Source organism: Barbus barbus (assembly GCF_936440315.1).
Source record: "Barbus barbus genome assembly, chromosome: 9".
NCBI classification, from domain to species: Eukaryota; Metazoa; Chordata; class Actinopteri; order Cypriniformes; family Cyprinidae; genus Barbus; species Barbus barbus.
The window spans coordinates 14,079,068-14,092,277 of NC_136737.1; the positions used below are offsets into that span (position 1 = coordinate 14,079,068).

General features: G+C 38.9%; 1 protein-coding gene across 1 annotated transcript in view; it reads right to left on the bottom strand.

Annotated features, from left to right (window-relative positions):
• Nucleotides 1-13,210, bottom strand: part of cpamd8 (C3 and PZP like alpha-2-macroglobulin domain containing 8) — a gene marked incomplete at its 5' end in the record, with an annotated part of 38,925 nt that overhangs the window by 12,214 nt on the left and 13,501 nt on the right. The window contains 13 exons of the mRNA XM_079425140.1: nt 546-608; nt 852-1,007; nt 3,699-3,835; nt 3,912-3,998; nt 4,082-4,247; nt 5,342-5,416; nt 5,685-5,841; nt 8,546-8,627; nt 8,753-8,929; nt 9,041-9,266; nt 11,844-12,142; nt 12,269-12,320; nt 12,938-13,077. Coding sequence (XP_079281266.1) covers nt 546-608; nt 852-1,007; nt 3,699-3,835; nt 3,912-3,998; nt 4,082-4,247; nt 5,342-5,416; nt 5,685-5,841; nt 8,546-8,627; nt 8,753-8,929; nt 9,041-9,266; nt 11,844-12,142; nt 12,269-12,320; nt 12,938-13,077 — 1,817 coding nt within the window. The remainder of the gene's footprint in view (nt 1-545; nt 609-851; nt 1,008-3,698; nt 3,836-3,911; nt 3,999-4,081; nt 4,248-5,341; nt 5,417-5,684; nt 5,842-8,545; nt 8,628-8,752; nt 8,930-9,040; nt 9,267-11,843; nt 12,143-12,268; nt 12,321-12,937; nt 13,078-13,210) is intronic.

Sequence of the window (13,210 nt, forward strand, 5' to 3'; positions counted from 1 at the left end):
TTAATTGCCTACCAGGAGTAAATCGTACCACTTGTCACCTAAAAATTAAAGAGTTAATTTATGTCCTTAAGCACAAATAGTGCTAATTACATGACAAAATTGAGTATTTAGTGTAAGGGGTTTTGTTCACACACAGATGCAAGATTCTTAAAATTTGCATTTCTTCCTCCAAACAACCTTAGAACAGAACGTTCTAGGTCAAGGTGCCGACATGGTTCTGGTTGTTTTTGTGGCCCAGAATGAGTTTATTGTTTCTGAGGGTCATCTTACCAAAAAAAAAAAAAAAAAAAAAGACTAGACCATTCTATCTAGGGGATAGATTACAGGAGAAAGAACATACCCCTGGCATACAATTGCTTAAGTTTTACCAGATCTTTCCATCCTAAAGGCAGGAATGTGAACATTAGTACTGAATTTCCCCTGGAAAGAGAGCTGGCTGAGGATTTCGCCTCAAGATGAGGAGGAGGAGGACGATGACGAAGAAGAGTACAATCATTTATCCGTGGAGAAAATGTGGGATTATGTTTGCCAGAAACCAATAGTACCTGCATTAGACAGCAGCCTTCTCCTTTAGCGCTGACAAACAGTCCTGTTGGAATGCTGGGTATCTGAAAAGAGAGAGAGAGAATGCAAGACTTATCAATCAGATTAACAGTGCAAGTATAAGCAAATACATTAACTGCCTGGCCCCTGTCCAACATCCAAACTACACGCATTTAAACTGACACTGCTAATCACAAAATGGAGTGATGTGCCAAGCAGATGCTGTAGTTCAGGCCCTCACTGAAAATATCTCTCCGACAGTAGAATGTAAAAATGTCAATAGTGTTTGTGGATTATTTGTTTTTTACCACAGCTTTTTGCAGAATCTTCTTATTGTCCCATTGGAGCTCAAATGTTTCTTGGAAATCCAGATTAGTGGAAGCCAGAGATATAGTGAGATTGACCCCGCCCACATATGACAGGATGGCATATTCGGACAGGGCTTGCAATGCCACACAAGTATCCTGTTTTTGAAAAAAGAAGAAAACAACTAAATTTTAATAAAGCATGTTTAGTCTACACTATATTTGGACACACTAATGTAATCTTTCTTACTGTATCCACCTTATTTTTAACGAAAGAGCAGGCGTGTGTAACTTGAATGTGTGAGGCTTTTGGTATCATCCACTTTCCACTTTTTTTTAGCAGTACAAGGTTAAGGTTCAGGCTGCTTTATGCCGATCATCATCAGTGTTAGTAACTAGTTACAGTAATAATATTACGGTAACACTTTACAATAAGATGTCATTTGTTAACATTAGTTAATGTATTAACTAACATGAACAAACAATGTACAAATGCATTTATTACATTATTAATCTTTGTTAATGTTAGTTAATGAAAATAAAGTTGTTCATTGTTTATTCATGTTAGTGCACAGCGCATTAACTAATGTTAATAAACACAACTTGTGATTTTAATAATGCATTAGTAAATGCTGAAATTAACATTAACTAAGATTAATAAATGCTTTAGAAGTATTGTTCATTCTTACTAATGTTGTTAACTAATATTAACTAATGAACGTTATTGTAAAGTGTTGCCAATATTACTTTGTGCAGTAACTAGTAGTTTCAGTAACATAATTACAGGTACCATCCATAAAACAGCTAGTTACTTGCCTCAACCCCTACTGATTTGAAGTCCAACAATCCAATAATTGCTAGATTTATTTTCAGAATATTCATGACTTGCACAGGCACATGAAGTCACCAGAGCAGCATGCAAGCTTGGAATATAAAAAAGCCTATATTCAACGGATGAAAATATTGCAATTACATTGATTTCGTCAGAAGAAAAGATGATCTGAACAATGATGTGTAAGTTATGGCATTATGGAAGTTGTGACATTACTTTACTCTGGCATTGCATGGCTTGCCCACCCACATCCCTCTGATCCCAATATAAATTGTATTACTATAATTAAAAAGAAAATGTAACATTTTCTTACAAACTTATGCTATTTCTTTTGATAAAATACAATATGAAATATAACTGTATATGGGCAGCAGAGAAATTATAGCTACAATTAGCTTCAAGCTACACATGACAACTAATGAGGTTAATACAACACTTAGAAGTCACTATCAATCCCCACTGAGTGTTTGTAATAACTTCTGACTGCAATATAATGTGGATTTTCGTCAAATGAGGCATTTCAGAAGAATTTTTAGGTAAGATATGCAATTACAACTTCTGTGGGCCGTGAAGGAAAAGTAATGTAACTAGAACTGTTGCATGTTGCCCTTTATTGTTGCCAGAAAGTAATAAGTAAAGTAATAATATTACTTTTGAAAGGAATTACTAGTAATGAGTAATAAATTACATTTGAGTAACGAGCCCAACACTGATCATCGTAATTATAAAAATACTGGTTGTAGCACAAAATAGTTTTAACATTAACTGCCTTTAATTATTCTACACGTTATTTACCTATTGTGGCTAATAAACCAGAAGACTATTTTTTTTAATGTTGAAGGAAATAGCTTATCTGAGCATAAAAAATAAGGTGGATACTACAAAGTGTACACTTAAAGGAACACTCCACTTTTTTTGGAAATAGGCTCATTTTACAACTCCCCTAGAGTTAAACAGTTGAGTTTTACCGTTTTTGAATCCATTCAGCAGATCTCCGGGTCTGGCGGTGGCACTTTACGCTTAGCTTAGCATAGATCATTGAATCTGATTAGACCGTTAGCATCTCGCTCAAAAATTACCAAAGAGTTTCGATAATTTTCCTATTTAAAGCTTGACTCTTCTGTAGTTACATCGTGCACTAAGCCCGATGGAAAATGAAAAGTTGCAAGTTAGTTGTTTTCTAGGCCGATATGGCTAGGAACTATACTCTCATTCCGGCGTAATAATCAAGGAACTTTGCTGCCGTACCATGGGTGCAGCAGGTGCAATGATATGACGCAGTGCCTGAAAGTAGTCCCCAGCTATTTCATAACTAATTACCTAGCTGGGGACTACTTTCAGGAAGAATGAGAGTATAGTTCCTAGCCATATCGGACTATAAAATCGCAACTTTTCATTTTCCGTCAGTCTTAGTACACGATGTAACTACAGAAGAGTCAAGCTTTAAATAGGAAAATTATCGAAACATTATCGAAACTCTTCGGTCATTTTTGATGACCAAATGCTAATGGTCAAATCCAAATCAATGATCTATGTTAAGCTAAGCTAAGCTAAAAGTGCTACCGCCAGACCCGGAGTTGTAAAATGAGCCCATTTAAAAAAAAGTGGAGTGTTCCTTTAATACTTTAGAGTATTCTTGCTTAAAAGCATCGACAAAACATACTTAAATGTACATGCGTAAGTTGTCCCCAGTTATTAAGTAATGATTCTACAACGAGACTTTAAAATCTGCTGATTTTACTTCATGCTTATTTGTGAGAATTGCAATTGAAGAGCTGAATTGGGAATAGCATATTACTCTTGCTGAGGATATGGAAGAAATTGTAAAAGTAGTATGGTATTACAACTTTAGCTATTGTTTTGAATCTGGGAAATTTTGGGAAACAGAATTTGAACTTCTTAGCAAATGTAGTAGATTGCATACTGTGGACTGCACATGAAGTAGATATAGTATACAAACATAACATGAATCTTTTATTCACAATCAAGGACTAAAGAACATAACACAGATTTGTCACCTGAGTTGAGGAAAAACCACCGAGGGCATTCCTTTGTTGCGACAACCATTTAACTACAGGTAGGGCCGAGGCCACGTCACCCAGAAGTGTGTAGGTGAGTAGACCATAAGCTGTCATCTCAACTTCAGCCGACACAACTAATAAAGCAGAAAAAAGTTTAATATATTGAATACTTTTGGCAAGTTGATTAATTGATTGACGATTGATGGATACCTGATTGGGAGAGGCCATCGCTGAAGCCCATGAACGTGTCTTCATCAGTTACAGTACTGCCAGTAAGACTCCAATGAGTGAAGCCATCTGCAAATACAGTACAACATTGGGGATCAAGAACATGCTAAGCTCAACCCACAGCTATCTTTTAATGCACGTTAATAAAGTACCTTGGGTGATGGCCATGTGGTTAAGTCGCCGCAGAGCCAATGGAGCGTAAGGACTACGGAGTAAAGTGAGTGTATATGCGGACAGAGCAGTAGTATATGGGTCGTCAGCAGAGTATGTGTTGCTCTCCAAAAATGATTTAGCTTTAGCCACAGCAACCTTCTCCTCCTGAATAATAATAAAAAAAACATTCAGAGGTGAATGCGGAGAATAAATATAGTTTAATAAGTGTATTTGAACATACTTCTAGGTGTTGCTAAAGTGTAGTAAAAGATTACCAAATGATGTTAGCTTTTACACAGCTAGCAGGTGTTTCTTGTGCTAAAGTTCAAATACCTTCAGTACAAATCCATTCCAATCCTTCAGCTTTTCCTTCCTTTGAAACATACAACCTCACTAATGATCTTTCATCTGTTTAGCATCAATGGACTGACTTTTATCTGTACCATATGTCCTTTTTCTCGTGGAATCTGGACGCTAGCCCTGAGCAGCCATGCACGCTTATCTGACCGGTATTCTTTTCATCAAGTCGATTTGAGAGTGAAAGTAGTGAATCTTTGAAGTGATTCATTTTGTCTGTATTTTGAAGCCTGCAATGCTATACATTACCAAAGCGACACATCAGGGAGCAGGTAGGCAAGACTTAACCCAGCTAAGTTTAGCGGGAATAAGTTGGTGTAGTTTTGTTAATGATATCTCAGATTGTACAAATGACTGAATTTATTCATTTTAGGGCTGTTCATAATTCATATCAAACTGTTAAAATATTTAAATCAAGATCAGCTTCATCATGCAAGTCTAGCTCCAATCAGTTATAATATCACCACAAACAAATTTAAAAACGTTAACAGTCCTAATTCATATACAAATTCGTTCTTTTTTGTTGCATTTTTAATTGCAATGAACATGTACTGCATGCATTAGCTAGGCAATGTATAGAATTGTGACTTGCTCTTCATGTGGTTTTAATGGAATTGTCAAATCTCTTAAGTTTGAAGAAAGGAATGTAGGCAGGGTGAAAATTTAAAAACAATTCCATTGTCTCTGTATGTTCTTATCATAAATCTTTAGATTTAGACAGCAAGCTTCCATATTAGATTACCTATCACAAGGCTGAAAGAAATACTGTTGATTCTTTGCCAGAACATCCATCACCTTACTAACAGGAATGCCCCCTTAAAACAGATCCCGGAAATTTGTGCGAAAAGAGACTTCGCTGTTTAATGAGACACAGGATAAACAAGATGTGGTAGATCTCTCACCTCGGTTGTAATCCCAGTTTCCATAAGAGCTGCCACCACATATGCGGTCAAGGAGATCTTTCCATGAATCCCACCCTTAAAAGGAATTGGACAGAGCAACTTTCACCAGGGTGATGACAAATAACACCTCAATCCCAGCTTCTTCAGTTTGATGAGAACTTGTAAACCTAAGGATTGTTGGCTTAAATATGCAATGTTCTGACACAACTAAACTGAAACAGTTCTTCTAGGACTTCTAAAAAGGATCAAGTGTAAACCTTTCCCAGTTTCCCATCTCACTCAAATCTCAGAGATACTCCAAACCTCTCAGTGTTAAACAAAAAGAATGTCTCCATTTATGTACCTGCAGGTCTTTGTTGAGGATCCGGCCCACTGCTGGGAATGATCCTTCCTCCTTTTGATGAGTGATCAGCCAGGATTTGGCAGCATGTAGTTCTTCAGGATCAATGAAGATGAAGCCACGTGACTGAGCAAATGATTTCAGTACGAATGCAGTCAACCTGGAGGACCAAGAGATAACAGATACCAACACTGATGTCTTATGCTATGAGTTCAGTATAGGATTTTAAATCAGTCTTGGAAAGTCGGTCAAACATATGCAAAAAACTTGCCTGGAAGTCAAGCTGTGTAATATAGTGTGGATGCGAACAAAGTAGATTTTCTTGGAAAATGCCAATTCAAGTATGTTGCTGCATTCAAAGCATGGGATCCCATACATAAACTGCAAGCTATTTGAAACATAACATTGAGGATGAACTTTGACAGATGTAAGAAACAGCTAATGGAAATGCTGAGTGACTTTGCCTTGTAAATGCTTTCACCTCTGTGAGTCAACTGAACCAAGCTTCTACAAACATGCAAACCATGTGCTAATTTGTTTTAAATGCAACATGGCATGTCATGACGACATTCCTCAAAACGGCCAGATGATGATACAAGTGACTTCACTTAAAATAAAGGTCAATATATAAACAATCAGGGAGTTTTTCTGCAGCATGTGCTTTAGGGATGTCAAAACAAACACCCAAACAACACTACAGAGTCCTTGCAGGCCTGGCCTTGAACGTTATGTTCCCCAAGAGAGATCGTAAGACTGAAGCATTGAGCCTACAGGAATCTTTATAATGTTAAGTAATATGTGTCAGAGACTTTAACTGCCAGACCTAGGGGAAAGGTTCTAGAAAGTGTTTGGATGATATAAAGGGCAGCAAAGTGAAGGGGACACCCTTGACTCTTCTAGGTAGGCTTTGCAAGCCTCGAGGTTTGAGGTTTGCAAGGTGCCTTTCTCACAATATAACCCTTGTAAGAAGTCACCTTACCTAATGCTTTGGAATGCTTAGAAACCTCTGCCAGGACTCTCAAGGGCAGGCAAACAGGGCTTCTTAAAGTGATCCAGAAACATCTGTGGTGAACCACTCCAAGCATGCATAAACTTGAGGTGAAGAGCTACTAACCTTAAGCATATCATTTTTCTATGCGGTTTTAAGGCACCCCAACAACAGAATTTGACCTGCATTGTGTTAATCTGGGTTTCTTCCTCCATGTCTAGACCATTTGTTGTCCACCTCAGCAGCCAGCATCCCTATTATATTTAACCCAATATATTTAACATTTCACAATAAGTGGTTCACAGAAGAATGTCAAGCAGGTTTGAAACTACTCTTTTAGTTTTAGGTGAACTAAAGGAAAACAAGTTCTGCAGAAACCTTACAGGAGTTTGTGGGATTGCTGGAGGTTGCAGGAGGGTGTAGAGTAGATTACTGCCGCATGTGGCTCACATTGGATCCAGACATGCCGATGCCAGAGAGTGATGCCAGGAGATGGCTTGCCAGATCTGGTCCAAGGTCTAAACATCTTTCCTCCACTTTCGAAGGCATCCTCATACATTATGAAACTCTGCTAAAGCTGCGCCGACCTTCCAGGCATTTATAAATAAAAAGTTTCCACTGTGTTCCACAACATTAGCTGCTCTTTCCACTGAAGAAGATTAGGTTTGAAGGCCTTGGCATTACTAGGGCACCAAGGCGCTGATGAGGACATTACATACTTGCTGCACCATTATGGCCAATCTTTTCATTAGGAACCACAATTTCCTGTCCTATCATTCAGCCCAAGCTGGGACATATTAACCCAGCTCTGGAGCTACTGTTCACCTGGCTATAAATGATCTCTGCTAATAGGTGAAACTGGACCAGAAACAAAAGCAGGGTTGTTTCGGACTTATATGCATTCTCAGACGAATGTACCATCTGGGAGAGGGTTTGACATACCCACTGGACCATGTCCCAACAGCTTTAAAATGGAATCCCCCATCAAGTACACTACCTAATGCGGTATTCTTAGTGGTGTCAAGGTTTCTCAATTCATTCTTGTTTCTCACCTGTGCAAACATTTTCTCCACTCACATACTCTCTGCCAATGCAGCATGGTACTTTCCAGCAAGAGTAAAAACCAAGGATAAGATAAACATTAGCCTGCCGTCTACTCAACTACTTTTCGGGGTGACTGGTTAAATAGTTAAAATGAGTAGTCATGCAAGTTTATACAGGAATGGGGGGCTACAGGGATCAAGTATGCACCCTAATTTTTGTGACTCCAACAGCCAAGGCTAACTTCATTTTCCTGTAACTCCAGTGTGTCCAGCGGCGGAGCAGGCAATATAGTGGGGGTAGGGGGCTGTTGACCTCACAGAGGGCATAGTTAACGATGGCTGTTCTGAACCACGGGAAGAAATCCCCCAAAACAACCAATAAATCTGTACTCCAGTGACTGGAGTCAGGGAGCTTCTTAGTAGATTGTTAATAAGGCTCGAGGGTACAGTCAGTTTGGCATTTTACAATCTATGGCTCAATTAAAAGTCAGACAACCATGCTTAAATAAATAAATCATTTAGATTGTTTTGTGCTAAACAAATATATATCACAAGGACAACATTTTTCTTTGGGTTTTCTTAGGGAACACAAACATCACATGCTTTCAATCTGAGGTTTAGCTCTCTATAATAAATCAAACAGAGTAGCAGGGTGTGTCAATATATGAAGATATTTGTAGAAAAATAGTTTGTGAAGTTCACCTTTCTCTGACTGGAGATAGGGGGTTAAATAAAGGACATACTAGAAACAAAAATATGGTTTACGCTATTGTAATTAAAGCCAACTTCTTAGCAGACACAGCATGTACAGACCTCACACAGTAGAAGCTTACCACATGCTTCCGGAGGAATCTCTTTCCCCAAAGGCACTGTAGGAACCATCCTGTCTCTTGTATGTCAGTTGCCTCTGATAACCTGCCAGGTACATTAGAAGACCCAAGGCATTGTTTGCACTGCATTCATACAGACCTTCAATCACTTCAAAATAATTCTTCAGAAGATTAATAATCAAGAAGACGTATTTAAGTCTTGTCTTGTACCTTGCAGTAGGTAGTCAGTGGCCTCTGCCTCTACCTCTGGGCTGAGCTGATGGGTTTTCTGAAGGTACTTGAGCACAAAGACGTTGGGAGCGAAGTGGATCATGTTCTGCTCCCCACAACCAAAGGGGAGTCTGAGGAGCTTGTCGAGATTTTTGAGGGTAGGCCCCATAACATCACCTGGGACACAAAAGACTGTCATAACAGCAACTGCACGTCTAAATTAAAGACACTTTAAGGTGAATTAGTAGCTTGTTCTGTTGGGTGGCTACACTATAAATTCATCCTCACCAATCATGGCAGCGGTGGCTCTCTCTGAGCCTGGCACCACATTGTGGGGGACTCCCAGAGTGAAGGCCTCATTGTGGTTCTCATCTGCATCTTCTTTACGCCAGATCCTAAACTCACCCACAGAACCCCAGCCAGTGGAGAAACCAATATGCCGCACCTGAGCAGGGAGTAGTCCAGCCCACTGCAGAATCAGGGTCTCACTGGATGGCTCTAGGCCATGCCCCACCTATCACCAGAAAGATTATGTAACCATAAAACCAGTCTATAGTGATAAGCTGGTATTCAGGCTAGGCCAAGATGGTTTGTCTGGTCTTTTTAGATTGTTTTAAAAGGGTTTTAGGTGGAAGACCAGATAAACACAATGAAGCATCTAAACCTGAGAAGCACTGTGCAGGTGTTTTGTATTTGCTTTTAGAGCTTGTGAAAATAGAAGCGTCTTTCCAAATTTGTATTTTTCAGAAACACCCTAACAATAGATGAACCGATCAGTGCATGACATGGTGGAGATATGCATGCGCTCATTCAGAGAAAAACCAAGCAAGTACGACACACTTTAATTCAATAATAACAACATGGAAACCAATTAAGTTCCACTCAAAAAGCAGTTTGATGAATACTGAATTTAACAAGCACAAGGGGCTCATAAAAAACAATTGCCAAGTCTTGGCAAAAGCTACCCACATCACCTTAAGCCTACACAGACCCAGTTTGAAACCTCACATTAATAAACAGACTCCCTGCATTATCATGATTTATCATTGTATATTAGACCATGTACAATGGAACATGACTCAACATCCAACAATGAAAATAGGTCACTTTCAAAACTAATGTAGCCCCAGGTATATGCAAGTAGGCTATACCAGTGCAACAGAGTAGAGGTGCTGGATGTGAATATTTCTGTGCCAATGAGAGCTACTCAATGATCATAAACCACTGGGTCTTTGCAGTGGCCAGTAGAATATGACCTCATTAGTATGCAGTGTTGCGGAGCAACTAACTAAACATAGCAACACTACTAACACAACTGAATTTTTCGATAGCATGACAGTAGCTGAGCGGTTCTGAAAATGGTGTAGCCAGTTTTCCAGTAACAAGCAAGACATCTAGCACAACGCAACTCCTCCTACAAATCGTATAAAATTTTTCACTATCATCCCAGATATTTACCAAATGGACAAGACTCACAAAACGTACAGAATGGAATTTTGATATTCATAAATGTTGCTAAATTGTGCTCTACCAAAGTGAACTGTAACTCAGCAAAACTTTTATCCTACCGAAACGAAACTTGGTAAGCGCCACTGCCTCCATGGTCTGAACAAACCTGCTGAGTTTGATGAAAGCGACCCCTTGAGGTAAAGCTGCACGACTCTGGATAAATTGAGAATCATGATTTTTTTTGCTTCAAACAGAGATCAGAGTTCTCCCACGATTCTGAATTAAGCAAAATAGCATGTAATTTACTAGACAAAAAATTAATTGCCCCATTCTATTCAAAAATGTTTAATTAATTTGAATTATTTAAAAATATGTTTGAGTGAATTATTCAATGCCTCATTCATAAATACCTCACTTGTTCCTTTGCTGAATGAATCAGCATTTTTTAATAAAACTCTTGAATGAATGATTCAATGACAAATACATTTTTAACAATCATCTGTCGCCACCTACTGGCGAAACAATGTAATATAGTAATCAACAAATGTTATTTGAAGCACCAATTTAAAGCGAAAATTGCTTTCAAAAGATGACATTTTCCATTTTGATCATAACCATAGACATCAGTATTTATATCCAAACTATAAACGTTTACCCAAATTCTTCTGTGAAAAGACTGCTTGTGAAGCAGTTTCATATCCAGTCATGAGAACTGCGCGAACACTGATTTGAATGTTCTGAAATGACTTTATAAAGGTTTGATAGACACAGATAAATAGTTGTCATTTAGAAATAAGATTGTATGGGTGTTTGAATCGAGATTGCGATCTTTTAAGGATTAATTGTGCAGCTCGACCTTGAGGTTTTAAAATTCGATAAATCGCCATATTACATCCTATAGTTTGACCTAACGTCCCATCCTGAAATGCCATCTATATCTTAGGGTGTACTCATCCTAGACACAGTTGCCTTGATCCAAACCATTATTTGATACTCGAGTATCCGAGTTAGGCGGGCCAAAACTTTAAACATGGGGATGGGACAACTGAAGAGTTCCAATGCAAAAGCCTCTAAGTGCCACAATTTTCTTCTAAAATGAGCATTTTTATCAGGCTCTTATATTTTTTGTTCAGTTATTTCACTTTAATTGCATAGAAAAGGACCTATACATTGCCATTAAAGTAATATTACTGAACCTACACATAAGAGCCTGATAAAAATGCTCATTTTAGATGAAAATTTTAGATGGCATTTAGAGGCTTTTGCATCTGAACTCTTCAACTGCTGTCAATGCTATTCTTTATTATTATTATTTATTTAGTCATTTGGGACTTGGTGACCCACGGCCCTCTCACAATATATTGCAGATCTATGACTTCAAGTTCCGAACTCGGGTGGGGTTAGCACTCACACTACATGATGTACCACACCTGAGCCCAACTGAACTCTGGCTGGCCCACCTCCTCCAACTGAGCCAGCAATGGCCAAACGAACAGCACGGTACAGAGTGATCACACTAGTCAAACGAACCGAGCTTTGGGGAGCAAATGCAGTTGGGCATGGTTCAGATCACCTAGTGCGAGTACACCCTTAGCTATCAAATCAAAAACTGCAACTCCTAATGTTTTCAAGTCTAACTTACCTGCACTCCCCCTCCTCTCCAGCTGATCCAAAAGCTTCGGAACTCATCCCAGGATAGGATTCCTGGCGTTGGGGCGCTGGCTACAGGCTCTCCCATCTTACCCCGTGAAATCCAGGAGCGCGAGTTTTGCCGCCCACCCAAGACAATTTCCACCATTTCGGTGCTGTCATGTGCACTGGGCGAGAGGGCAATGTGGGCATCGTTATGACTTTTGATGGCCACTTGTACGTGCGTGACTTTCGCTGGCTTCTTGACGTATTTATACTCATATTTGTTGGGTGTGGAGATATGGATTCGTTCTGCGAAATGTCAGGGAAGAAATATTGGAGAATAAACTACCCACTCTTTGGATTCTAACATGAAACTAGCAATTATTATCAGTTTGAACATATTAGAGAATTAATAAACAACAGGAAAGACCTTACCATTTGGACAGAAAAAGACGCTGTATGTGTACTCTCTAGGTAAACCTTCAGGCTATGGAAAAGCAAGAAGAATTGATGTTTAAGCAACTGAACTACTAAAAAATACACACCTTGCTCCAAGCAAAAACACACAACTCCTCTGCACGATCTTTAAAGGATTAGTTCACTTCCAGAATAAAAAAATCCTGATAGTTTACTAACTCCCATGACATCCAAGATGTTCATGTCTTTCTTAATTCAGTCAAAAAGAAATTAAGATTTTTGAGGAAAACATTACAGGATTTTTCTCCAAATACTAGACTTCAATGGTGGCCAATGGGCTGAAGGTCCAAATTGGAGTTTCAATGCAGCTTCAAAGGATTCTAAATGATACCAGTCGATTAATAAGGGTCTTATCTAGTGGAACGATCAGTCATTTTCTAAAGAAAATAAAAAATGATTTACTTTTCAACCACAAATGCTTGAATTTTTATTCTGGAAGTCAACTAATCCTTTAACTTTGTAGCACTCACATACTCTGGTCTGGAACACAGCAACAACAGATTCCCAATGCTAACTATACAGTGCTCTGCCAATCAACCGATACATTAAAAAAAACTATCTGAATGGTTACATAATACACCGGTTTGCAGCACAACATATAGCGACAATAAGATCCAGGGTTCCCACCTCTACCAGCACACTCCTGCGCACATAGTCCATTCCCGCAGGGCTTCTCCTGTCCTCCTGTTCCTTACCCACTTTGCCTGCTTTGTTGGACTGCAGCCCATCGGAGCAACAATTTGGCTCACTGTAGGCCACGGCACGAGCTTCCATGGAAACAAATATGAGAAATGACAAATCACAACTCAGTGACACTGAAAATGATTTATTTGCATTGTGGGTGCATATGACAGGAAGAGTTGGTGTTTGGAAAAGTATACATGTACAAGTGCACACATG